Source organism: Coturnix japonica, chromosome 1, assembly GCF_001577835.2.
Source record: "Coturnix japonica isolate 7356 chromosome 1, Coturnix japonica 2.1, whole genome shotgun sequence".
Lineage (NCBI taxonomy): Eukaryota > Metazoa > Chordata > Aves > Galliformes > Phasianidae > Coturnix > Coturnix japonica.
Window position 1 is genome coordinate 94,929,374 of NC_029516.1, and position 12,415 is coordinate 94,941,788.

Below are 12,415 nucleotides of genomic sequence, written 5' to 3' on the forward strand. Positions count from 1 at the left end.
AAAGTAGGCTACTGCAAAGCCAATCCTTTTGTTAAGAGGGAAATTAACTGTACCCAGTGCTTCTGCTGCTGATTGTTGTATTGCTGTTACTTCTGTCACTTGTTGTGTTCAGCCATCGGGAATGAGAATTTGTAAGCTGTGTCTCTGAAGTACAATTGAGTAAATTAAAAGTACGCACGTATTTCTTCTATTCATTGTTCGGATGTACATTCACATTCTTGTTGTATTTTGCAAAAAATAATCCGGAATAAAGTTTCTTGTAGGGATTTGGGATGGTGAGTATAAAAACAGAAGGTGATTGGAACAAATTAATATGAAAAGCATACAAAGGAATTTATTTAAAGTGCTAGTATTGTGCAACAAATGTAGATCACTGTGTTTTTTTGTGTTTACTGTGATTTGTCTCAATGATGCCACTTTCTGAAGACCATGGTGACACATTTTTGGTCTTTCGGTACTGATTCTTTTGTGTATTAGTGATTCTAGTTACAGCCTGAGGAACTGAATGTAGGAACTGTGTATTTATTGTTACTGTTTAAGGTTATTCAACTCTGCATTGGGTGCTGATGGTCCATGTCCCCTTACTGTCCCAAGATTCATCTCTTCTGTGACCTTCCATCACTCATATTGCTGCGCTAACAAATCCTTTTCATCACTGCAGCGAAAATTCTGCTCTGCACTGCAGTAAAACCACATTGAACTGGCCAAGCATGTACTCCATTTCTGGTTTTACTTTCAGTTAATAGGGACTGAGACAGAAGATACATGCAACAAAAAGCAGAAATAATGGATTGTTTTGCACCAGAAGAGGAGCGTGGGCTGCAAATTACAGAAATAGGCAGTCAAAGAGTCAGCACAGGATATAAAGCAAAGCAATCTCTCTAGTTCTAAGGAGTGATCCAGGAACAATCAGAGGTTTTGCTGCTCAGCTGGAGTCATTTCTATGCAAATAATGTTCCCTCTCTTGGTCTGGAGTGACTCATTTACACCATTGCCACAAATAATTTCTCCACACAAACAGAATAATAGATAGGTGCATTTCCAACTGTTGAAGCAGCCAGTTCTAAGGTAGTGCCATGTACTGTTGTAGGATATCATCATACGTCATCATATTCTGAAAACTCCTATGACTGAAATGAACAGCATTTCTGATCCTTAGCTAATGTGGCATACTGTTAACAACAAATCCCTCATGTTAGTAATGGATGCTTAGGAAGGAGGGTGAGGAAGTTTTGAATTAGGGATTTAAGCATCTTTCAACAATTGCTATATTGGTAACTGCAACAGTAAACATTGACTTATGCTCTCATTATAAACTTTTATGTGTTTTAAAATACTGTTTGCTACTGGCCTAAACAGATGAGAGAAATTCTTGTCTGTGTAGAGCTGATCATGTGACTTTTCATTACTGGCCTGTCTTTACTGCCAACTTGATCATTGCTTGCAAATCTGCAGCAGATAAATGTATGGTGTTGACATGCCGAAGGAACAAACCTTGTTTGTATGTAAACATTTGCTTAAAACCCTTGAAACTGAAATTCCACTGGAGTACCAAAGAGAGGTTGGATAGCTAGATTCCCAAATTTACTGTAATTATTACTTAATGTAATGACTGCCTTTTTTTCTTTTTAAAAATGCCTGCAGCCTCCAGATATTGCATTAGTGTTTAGCTACCATATCAACTCATTAATTAAGAGGAGGGGTAGCAATGGTGCGTTATTTTTCTTCTGCAATACTTGATTACCGTGGAATTGTTTCATATAAGTATGTTAGAAAATATGTCACTTGTTTTGAATTTGTTTGGTGGATGCTGATGATAAAATGCTGTTTCTGTTGGATTTTCTGCAAAAGGAAATTTAGAAAAAAACTTTACAACTGTTTTCAACCACAGATAGCAGTACACAATGGTCTTCTCCAGAACTAGTATCTCCAAGTCTGGTGTGTTGTGACAGGCTTTCAAGCATCTGTTTAAAAAACTATGATTGGCTTATATATTAGTGCCAAAATGAAACCTTTCTTTCTTTCTTTCTTTTTTGTTACTTTATCACCCAGAAAACCTTTTGATTCTGGTTTGGAAAAAAAACCAAAACACACCAACTTTGCAAAACATGTTACGTTTTGGAATCTTCTCTTAGCTATTAAAGGCTATTGAAGGAATAGCTGATGGCATAATCCTCTCAGTGGTAAATTAAACAATAATAACAGAGTTCTACCTAGGTGGAGTTCATACTTGTAATGAAGTTTTCATTTCTCTGTAAGTAGATAAAGTTAATTACTGTGGATGAGATGTTGGTTTTTTTTGTTTGTTCATTTGTTTTAGTATTCCATTTGTATATTATGTTTCTTAGCTTTCTAAATTAATGCATCTGCAGGTGGATGAAAGTCAGACTGGAGAACCGGGGTGGCTTGGTGGAGAATTGAAGGGAAAAACTGGATGGTTTCCAGCAAACTACGCAGAAAAAATACCTGAAAGTGAAGTTCCAGCATCTATAAAACCAGTCGAGGCAGCTCCTGCCCCTAAAGTTTCTGTGCATGAAACAACCACAGCATTAGGAACTGCTGCATCTACTGAGTGCACAACAACTGCCAACAACTGGGCAGACTTCAGTTCAACGTATGTTTGGGTAGTGATTATCGCCTCAAGTGTGTACTTTTTAATTGACTGGACTATGATAAGTAGTTAAAACAAAGTACACAGATTGCAAAAGAAAAATGTTTTGTAACATATTACAAAGTAAATTACACTATATATATATATATATATATATATATATATTATTACAAAGTAACGTATTACAAGTAAAATATTTTTCTGTAGTAAATAGTTACAATTGCAGCCTTGTAAAACTAGAATCATTCTCCTATCCTATCTAGGCAGATAATACACATTTTCATGTTTTTCATATAAAATTAGTAATGCTGTCCCTGACATGAAAAGAGTTTTGTTAGTTATCGCCTTTTGGCACTATTATAGTCCAGGTGTACAACTGATTACTCAACTAAGAGCACATGAAACAGGCAAAGAAAGCAGGCAGAGAAGATTTAAGTTGGATTATTTTCTTATACTCCTTGAGTTCACTGAATTTTGATAATCTAAGAGGGTACTTTGAGGCAGAGATATAGATCATGAGACTTGTTGGACATTTTAAAATATAAGAGCATAAAGAGGATAAGAAGTAGTGTTAAAACTACCTCTAGAGTTAAAAAAGTCAGTAGAAAATAATTTTAAGCAAAAGAAAAGAGTTAAAGATTTGAAGTAGCATTATGAGGCATAACACAGAGGCATGTGAGAGCCATCAGTGACTGTATGTAATATAGATTGCAGTACTTAACATTTTCATTGTACTGGGGCACACCTAAACAATGAAACTAAATTACAGAAATGGTTGGCCATAAATAAGCACCAATGAACAATTAACTATTCTTAGAGATTGCCTTATAGAAATATATTTATTGTAACACTTTCTTTGTTTGCATAACCTTCACTGCAGAGTTAAGCTGCTAATCACTCATGGAATATTGAATTACAAGAAATAGACCAAGAATGTTGAATTTATTTATTTGCACATGAGCATTTTTACTCCCCTGAAAACAGTAGGAATAATGTAATTCACTTATTTTCAGATGGCCAGCAAACACTAATGAGAAACCAGAGACAGACAACTGGGATGCCTGGGCAGCTCAGCCGTCTTTGACTGTTCCCAGTGCAGGGCAGCTGCGGCAGAGATCAGCCTTCACCCCTGCCACTGTTACAGGATCGTCTCCCTCTCCTGTATTGGGTCAGGTGAGCAGCTGTGTTCACTGGAACTGTTCTGAGCCAGCATGAACTTCTGGATAGCAGAGAGAATATTTACAATTGAAATCCTTCCCTGAGTGTGCAAACTATGACAGTTTAGAGTGATAAAAGTATTAGAATACACCCATTAACAAAGTCAGTGGCAGAATCTAACACAAACAAGCAGCTGTTCTTCTGCAGTTCTTTGCTGGCTTTTTTGAACTACAGTGGTCCCATCTTAAAATTTTGGCTGGGTGCTACTTTTGAATCACTTCCTTTGGGCTTTATTAAATCACATGGCAACAGTGTTTGTTCCAGAGTGGATTATATGGTTAAGTGGTGTAGATGAGATTAAGCTTCACATAAGATGAATTCAGTCCATCTGTAAGAGACTGTGCTTTCCTCAACTTGGCTCATCGTTCTTGTAAGCTAATGTGTTGTTCTGATAAATGCAAAATACCTAAGTGTCTTTGAGCAAAACTAAAAAGTAGGAATATGCAATGTATTACTAGCAGCAAAGCATAGTTTTCCATAAAATTTACTTCAAACTCTTTCAAAATAACTTTGTCACGGTTTATTGTATCTATATCTTAATTGTTGAACTTACGAAGAAGCAAACTCCCAAATAGTCTTGCATTGTAGAGATTACACATTAACAGAAAGAAATGTAGGAGGGCTGTGGGCGTTTCTTGTATTACTTTGTAATTTTGACTGACATATTTTGCTTTATACAGATGAGAAGTCACCATATTTTGGGGCTATATAGATTGTATAAGAATGTAACTCCTTAAGAAGCTGCCTTTATGAAAAGTGTTGCAAGGCTGAATTCTCTCTCTTTTTTCTCTAAATTGCATTAGGGTGAAAAGGTGGAGGGACTTCAAGCACAGGCTTTGTATCCTTGGAGAGCAAAAAAAGACAACCACCTTAATTTTAACAAAAATGATGTCATCACAGTTTTAGAGCAGCAAGATATGTGGTGGTTTGGAGAAGTTCAAGGACAAAAGGGGTGGTTTCCTAAGTCATATGTGAAGCTTATTTCAGGCCCCATTAGGAAGTCGACAAGGTATTGTATATGCTTATACTGTACTTTACTTCAATACTATTTTGGTTAAATTAATGTGAAAAGTTGCTCACTTGAGTTTTAAAGTTTTGATGTGACTCTTCTCTGTTAGGTTTTTATTCCCGTCTCTGAAAATTCAGATGAGGAATATGTAAGCTGACCTCATTTCTCCTTGTACTACGCACCACCACCAATAGACCTAAAGCTTAATCAGCAGTCTTAATTAAAAGTCGCTTGCAACTAAGAAATTACTATTTTGACATTATGAGTTATAGCTGCATAAGTTTCAGCTTATCTTTTTCTCAGAATAAAATACAATACATCAGAGCTTAATCACTTATCATTATTCTTGGAGGATGAAACAATTAGAATCTAGTTCTGTGAAAGGTGAGGTCAGCATTAACATCACTGATACTGATTAGAATGTTTTTAGATTTTTTTCTCTTCTGACGGATAAGGAGAGGCAACAAATGGTGTATTCCATGCAGTTACTTAATTATAACTACAACTAGCCATCATACTTTAAAGATGTAATTTGTAAGTTTACTGTTTATTAGAAAATTTAGGGAATTGCTTAAGGATACATGTATGTGTTTTATTTTTAACATACATTAAGCATCTTCTGAAGAGATTTAATTTCTTAAATAACTGTTATTCTCTTGTAAAGCATGGATTCTGGTTCTTCAGAAAGTCCTGCTAGTCTGAAAAGAGTAGCATCACCAGCAGCTAAAGCAACTATGTCAGGTGAAGGTAAGCATTCCAGACTGGATGGCATTAGCACTATTTTACTATGTGATTAAATGTAAGCAGTCTGTGTATTAGCAAAATATGAGCCCAGGATCAACAAAACAGGCTTGTTTTAATATCAGGCTTGTAAAAATTTGTGTATGTTTTATATGCAGAAACAGTATTTGAACATTTCTTCTACAGTTTATAGTGTTCCATATGTAAATATTTTGGTATCAGTTCAGTTCCCCGTGGAACTGTTTAGAATGGATTTTTGCAGAGGGCCAGGAAAACACTTTCATGCTGTGTTTATTTGTAATTCATAGGTAATTCATGATGCGAGGAATTATTAATGAATGTCTCAGTTTCACTCAATACTCATTTCCACTGTTCCATTAAAGCTCTCTGTAACTGATGGTAGTTTCCTTATTTGAAAGTTGTGATCTGTATGGTCAAAGCTACCCCTCATTTTTAAGGACAGAGCATATGGGGTGCAGACAGATAGATAATTGTCAGGTCTCCGGAGGATTTTAAAAGACTTGTATTCTTGCTTGTTACCACTCTTCAACTGGAGGTTAATGTCTCCATACAAGTTGCGGTGACAGACTGTGGGCACTCTAATCCACTTCAGTGCAATGTCTGCTAGGTTAACTTAATCACAGTCAGAGTAAATTAATGGATCTAAATTTAGTTTACAAATTAACATCTACATAATCTCTACAGAATGGCTTGCATTTTTCAGCTACAATTCTACGTATGATTTCAAGTGGAAGAGTTTATTTGGTTATTGATGTATTTGATACAGTACTGACATGAGCATTACAGAAATTTAAAAAAGAGAATGTTAAATATCTGTCCAAAATTGAAAGAGGGATGATCAGTTATTTTGAAGTCTAACTAGTCTTGCTTAGTATGTATTTCATTAAAAGCAATTTGGAAATGCTAAGTCTTTTTTTTGTAAAGTATAGGATATCTCAGGTTACATGTTAGTATTAAAAGGTACACAGTTTATATAAAAACATTTCAAAACAGCTGTGTTTGTAAGAAATAATGGAAGATGCTAAATCCATATTTAATTAGATATAGAGAATGTAAGAGAATATACATATTTATGCCATTCATTGTGAATTTTATTGTGTTTGTGTGCTTGTGTACAAACAGGTGTATGTCTTCTTTAACTGCAGTTGTTATGTAAACCATCTCTTAGCTTTTGTTAAGAAAATGTATTGTGGTTTGAATTCTTGTTGAAGTTCAGTAGTCAAGATGAGGGTTTTGGTCAGATTTAGTGTTCAAGTAAATGGAACAACTGCCAGTTGCGATGGAATACTTGAACATTTCTGTCAAGTATGCGTGATAGTCTTCCTCAATACTGTGACCTGTTCTTAATTCCAGAGCTGATCAAAGAAACATAGGATATAATCTTCAGTAATCAATATATGTCCATGTAAAGTCTATTAATACTCAATTAAATAAGGATGTATCAAGTTGTGTCTAAAATGTTAATTAATTGTTCAAAATTCTTTGTAATTCTTTATGAAAAGTTTTGGTTTTTTTTTTCATGTAGTTCTGTGATACAGTTATGCACTGCATTACTTAACATCAGTCTAGTGTTTTTGCACTTGAATACTAAGTAGGTGACTGTGTTTTAACAAAACAAAACATTCAGGCTTAGTCTTGACATTTCCGAGCCATCTGTTTCATAAGATGCAATGAGATGTGTGCTCTCTATGCAAACCTTCAAGTAATGAAAGAACTCATTGTGCATGAGAGCCAAACAGCATATGTAAGATGAAGACTCTGTCTACAGATGTTTGGATACTGAGATTTTTTTCTGTCCTCAAATCTGAAAATGCTAGTCAACAGCACAAATCAGAAACCACTGGGAAGTATGTTCAGAGTAGTTTATGATACAAAGCAATAATGTATGTACATTTTAATTATACTAGCAAACTATTTTACCAAAAAGATTCCCCTGAGGCAGACTTTTGATAGATTGTATTTAGTTCTGCTGTATATTTCATTTTATACATTAAATATTGAAGCTTCATGAATAAAGTAATCAATTTATCTTCTATCTAGTCTCAAGTCAGATCATATTCTATTCAGCTTTGCAAATGATAATTGAACATTTTATGAAGTGTTTCCCAATGTTGTGTATCTATTTCCTTCTTGCAGAATATGTTGCTATGTATACTTACGAGAGTTCTGAACAAGGAGACCTAACCTTTCAGCAAGGTGATATGATTCTTGTGACAAAGAAAGACGGCGACTGGTGGACAGGAACACTGGGTGATAAAACAGGAGTTTTCCCATCTAATTATGTGAGACTCAAAGATTCGGAGGTAGAGACATAAAATTGTTTTAAAATTGACCTGGGGGAATTATGTTTTCTTTGGTGTTGTAGTGGTATTTGCAAGTGAAGCGCACTTCCTTGAGACTCGTTTGGGTTCCCTTTGGACTAGGAAGAAAATGTATTCGCTAAACATGAATTTGGAAAAGAAAATAATAGTTACAATATTTAGTTGGCAATAAAACTTAGCTAACCACTGTATTTATTGATTGAATAATAGAGGTCCTGTCTCATCTGAGACAGGGAAAAGAGTGGTTAAGGAAAGCACAACTTTTTGCAGTTCAGGATATGCATTATAGTTCACCCCTGTAGGTAGTTGATGATATGTATCGCAAAGATGGTGATTGCCCCATGGTTAGAAATATGGATACAGATAATTTATTCCCTGTCTGTGGAAGAACATTTAATCATGAAACTGAATCCCAAGTCTCTTTAGAACTTAATACGTGTAAGTTCATATCATAGTTGATGAGTGGGAACTTGCAGTGTCAGCTTCTTGAAGCCCTGTGAGGCCTAATTCACAGATGGGTCGTAATAGTTGCTGATTAGTTCCTTTACACTGACTACCAGTGACGTAACAGAGGATAACTTCACTTAGAATGCTTTTGAAGCACCTGTTCTTGTTTTCCCATGAGATATTCCTAACGCACTTTAGTCTCAAAATCTGGGAATTTATATTAAGGTATGTTAAGCTGCCTTTTGTGTGTCTTCAAGTACTGGGTGTACCAAATGCTTGTCCTGTCTGATGGGGAACAGGCACACATATTGGCAAGTCTTTGTAGAGAACTCAGAAACAGACATTTAATACAGAGAACTGTGTTTATTAGAGAACTCAGTTTCACGTTTGTCTGATCTCAGCTAGTCTGGGCCTGAAACCACAAAGTGCAGTTTATTAAAAAGTGGTCTGACTGCTCTTTTTGCTGGTGAAAACCACATCTTCAGATAAAATCTTGATGAGAAGAAAGAGGAAAGAGCACAGAGCTTATGGAGATTTATATTCAGGATGATTATTTTCCTGAAGTGATTCACATGCCCCCTGGGAGATAGTAGTTGTTCCAAGTGGATAATTGCCATTACACGTACAAGGTTTTGCTATTCAGCTTGGTCACAGGGCCAATTTTTGCAGAGGATTTCACAATGGTGGCTGTCTTAACTTTCAGATGTGCTGCTGTGCTTGGACAGCTGCTGGCTGATCATGAAAAATTTTGCTAAAAAAGCAAATTAGTTTACTGTGTTCTGCTTTGTTGACTTAAGCCTGAAAAACAAGGCAGTGCTGATCACTCAGTAGTTCTACTCAGTTACCTCAAGCAACCGCACTAAGGACTTTTCTGTCCTTTAAAGTTTGGACTTATTAACAAAGTGAATGTCTTTGTTCTTCAAGTAAGCAACTTGATGGTTTAATCTCAGAGTTTTCATTAAATTGAGGTGGGTATGTACAGAACTGTAACAGATTTTTGTTTTACCCTATACTTCCTCGGGACTGATGTGATAATTAACTCTGCATTAGAATATGGAATTGATATGGTAGATTTGGAAAACCCAAAATGTAGATCCCTCAGCTTATGAGACTTTGTATAAGTGTTCTGGAAAACATCTAGCAGTCAAAACCTATTCAGTCTGGATTCTTAGGGCATTACTGTGCAACAGAACTGGTTATTCTACTGCCTTGTTTTATTACATTATCAGAGCAAGTTCATCTTAACTGTTTCAAAAGATTTTATCATTTGGCGTAAGATATCTTCAAATCCTGTTAGTATCTTAGGTGTACAAAAAGGAGATAAAATGAGCTATTTCCTCTCCGCTGTTTTGTTTTGTTTTTTTCTTAACAAAAGGATACAATATATTTCTCCAAGGGCTACCAGAAGTTGGGTCTATCTTTAAGTGCACTGGTTATTAATTTAGGTAATTTTTGAAACAGGGTTTTCTGTTTATTTCTTCTTCTTTTTAACAAGGATTCAGACAGAATTCAGGCTCAGTTTAGTTAAAGATGACTTTGAAACTCCCCTCTCAAGATAGTCACTGTTTGTTTACCAGTGAACTGCAAATATACTGTGTCACTTCCTTCTTTATCTGTCCCTACATGCCTAATTTGACAACCTGGATGCTGGTTAATAGGACAAGCATGCTAACCCTGCTGAGTTTTCTGCTAATATAGCGTTTTGAAGTGTGATAGTTCAGTCTTAAAGATCAGGCTTCTTTAGTAGCTGCATGGAAAGTGTCCAGAACACTGGAGTAATAGAGCAGCCACCTACTCTTTGAAACAGTTATTTTTCCTGATAATCTATTTTGTCAAGGCATTCAAAACTAATACATATTTTAAAAATAGCACTGTTCTCTCAGTCATGCAAGTAGATTTTTACTTATTGCTTTTATTAGTTTCATTATTAAAAATTTCCAGCTTTGAAAAATATCAGGTTAACAAGGAGAATATTGAGGATGAAGCCATTCTTTTCCTTAGAAGAACGGGTATTTTGTAAACCCTCCAGTCATTTATGTAGGCTCCAGATATGTAAGGAAGATACTGAGGGTGAAATCAAGAAGAGGCTGAAGCATTGTGAGCATCACTTGAAGGCAATAGGATATTATGTATGTTCAGTATTTCTGCTCAAAAGACAGTTTAGATTTGCTTTTGCTGTCATCTGTATCAGATATTTGTATTGTAATAGCTAATGCTGGCAGTGTACTAGGAAAAAAACTGAGATAATTAATTAGGGCATAGGGAGATTCTGTCCTACGAAGACTATCTACTAAAGAGGTTGGCAAAATGGCTGAGGAAGGGGATGTGCAAGGGTAGAGTCCAGACCACACCTGGATTTGAATATTCTAATTGCATGTATATGATTAGTCCTGAAAGTGCACTAAAAAAAGATAAGTAAAGATAAGTTTTTTCTAAGTGACTGGTGTTCTTAAGGGAAGATATCTTTCTGAACAGGAGAACTGTGAGTTTGTAAATTAAGATGGCTTTTTATGCTAAGTTTGTTTTTTCAGAATAGCTGTTTTTGTAAACATAACTAAGCAGAACTACTTCCATGGCTTGCTGGTTTTTTCATGGGTGTTCACTAAGGCTCTTCTTGGAGATGTCTTGGCTTGGTCGACAGGATATTCATGCCTCATCTGAACCCATCTATGCTCAGAGGAGATAGCTATCTTTGTCCAGACAGATAGCACTTCATTATTGAGTGTCCTGTGCTCTCAGCTGGGCCCAAAAACTGATGGTGGAGCTTTTACTAATGTAACACATACCATCTAAAAAGTTCGAATAGCTCATCTTAAGGATGCAGTGAAGGACTTCTACAATAACTAATTTGCCATATAAGAAAATGTGGAACCACAATATGTACAGTATTTAAATAATTATGTCTGATTATCATCATTTTAGGCATATTTGCAATCTAAATATTAGAGAATTGAAAAATACTATTGTCATGTAAGCTCAGCTTGGCAGCATTAACCTTTTGTAGATACGCATGTTAACAATGAAACAATGAAAATGCTACGTAATTTGGAATTACATTGGTGTTTACAGTCACTGAAAGGCAGGATAGTTCAGGAAAGATTTCTGCACCTTTATATAGTTATCCACTTCTGTGCATAACATTTTTTATTTCTATGTATTAATTGCCATCTCAAATAGTAAGAGTTCCTTCAAGAACAGACTTCCTTTTAGTTTTTTACTCTCATCTTTGTTTGGTGTGTTAAAGTGAAGTACAGTAAATCATTTTAGTGTACTGAAGATATAATTATGAATGCTAAACTTACATCTTACTCTCTATTTCAAGGCTTCTGGAGCAGCTGGAAAAACAGGAAGCTTAGGGAAGAAACCTGGTAAGTCATATATAGCTGACAGCACCTTGTAATAAGTACTGTGTATATCTAGTCAGTGAAAAAAATTCAGAGGGAACAAAACCTTTTCCCTAATAGTAAATCATTTGCTCTTTGTCATTTATATCTTATGAAATACACTGTTACGCTTTTTACATTAATGAGTACTGTTTGTATTAAAATAATATATGACCTATTCATCACTGTAATGAAGTAGCATATGTAGCTAGGGAATAAAAATCTGCTTGCTCAAAAATGAGTGTAAACTGAACCAAACAGAACGGTGGAAGCCCACTCAAGTTTCCCAGTGTCCCTGAGATGAAAGTACCATCCCACATTGTGGTCTCACAGCTTTGCCCCAGTCTGGTATACATTGTCCTCTGGATCTTGGGGTAGGTGTCAGGTGAAGGGCTGTCCTTTTAAAAGGCTGTTTTTCCAAAGATCATTTAAAAGTGCATTGTCACTAGAAGGTTTTGGTAAACATTCCAGAAGGCATCTCTTTTTTTCTTCTCAGTGTATTTATTTGCTTCTGTACCAAAGAGATGATTTTGCATCAAGTTAAACTAAATTACACTGAGTAATGTGATTACTCTGTAAAAGTTCGACCTGGTAGGAATAATGACAAGATACTGATAGGTCTGGCTACTGTTTCTATGATGGGAGAACGAAGCATAACAGGACT

At 35.6% G+C, this 12,415-nt stretch overlaps 1 protein-coding gene across 10 annotated transcripts in view; it reads left to right on the forward strand.

Annotated features, from left to right (window-relative positions):
- ITSN1 (intersectin 1) overlaps positions 1 to 12,415 on the forward strand; it is a 115,872-nt gene that overhangs the window by 77,335 nt on the left and 26,122 nt on the right. For all 10 annotated transcript variants that reach the window (XM_032448798.1, XM_032448787.1, XM_032448804.1 and 7 more), the window contains 6 exons: positions 2,373 to 2,614; positions 3,625 to 3,784; positions 4,633 to 4,838; positions 5,503 to 5,585; positions 7,737 to 7,903; positions 11,691 to 11,736. In XM_032448798.1, the coding sequence (XP_032304689.1) occupies positions 2,373 to 2,614; positions 3,625 to 3,784; positions 4,633 to 4,838; positions 5,503 to 5,585; positions 7,737 to 7,903; positions 11,691 to 11,736 (904 nt within the window). The remainder of the gene's footprint in view (positions 1 to 2,372; positions 2,615 to 3,624; positions 3,785 to 4,632; positions 4,839 to 5,502; positions 5,586 to 7,736; positions 7,904 to 11,690; positions 11,737 to 12,415) is intronic.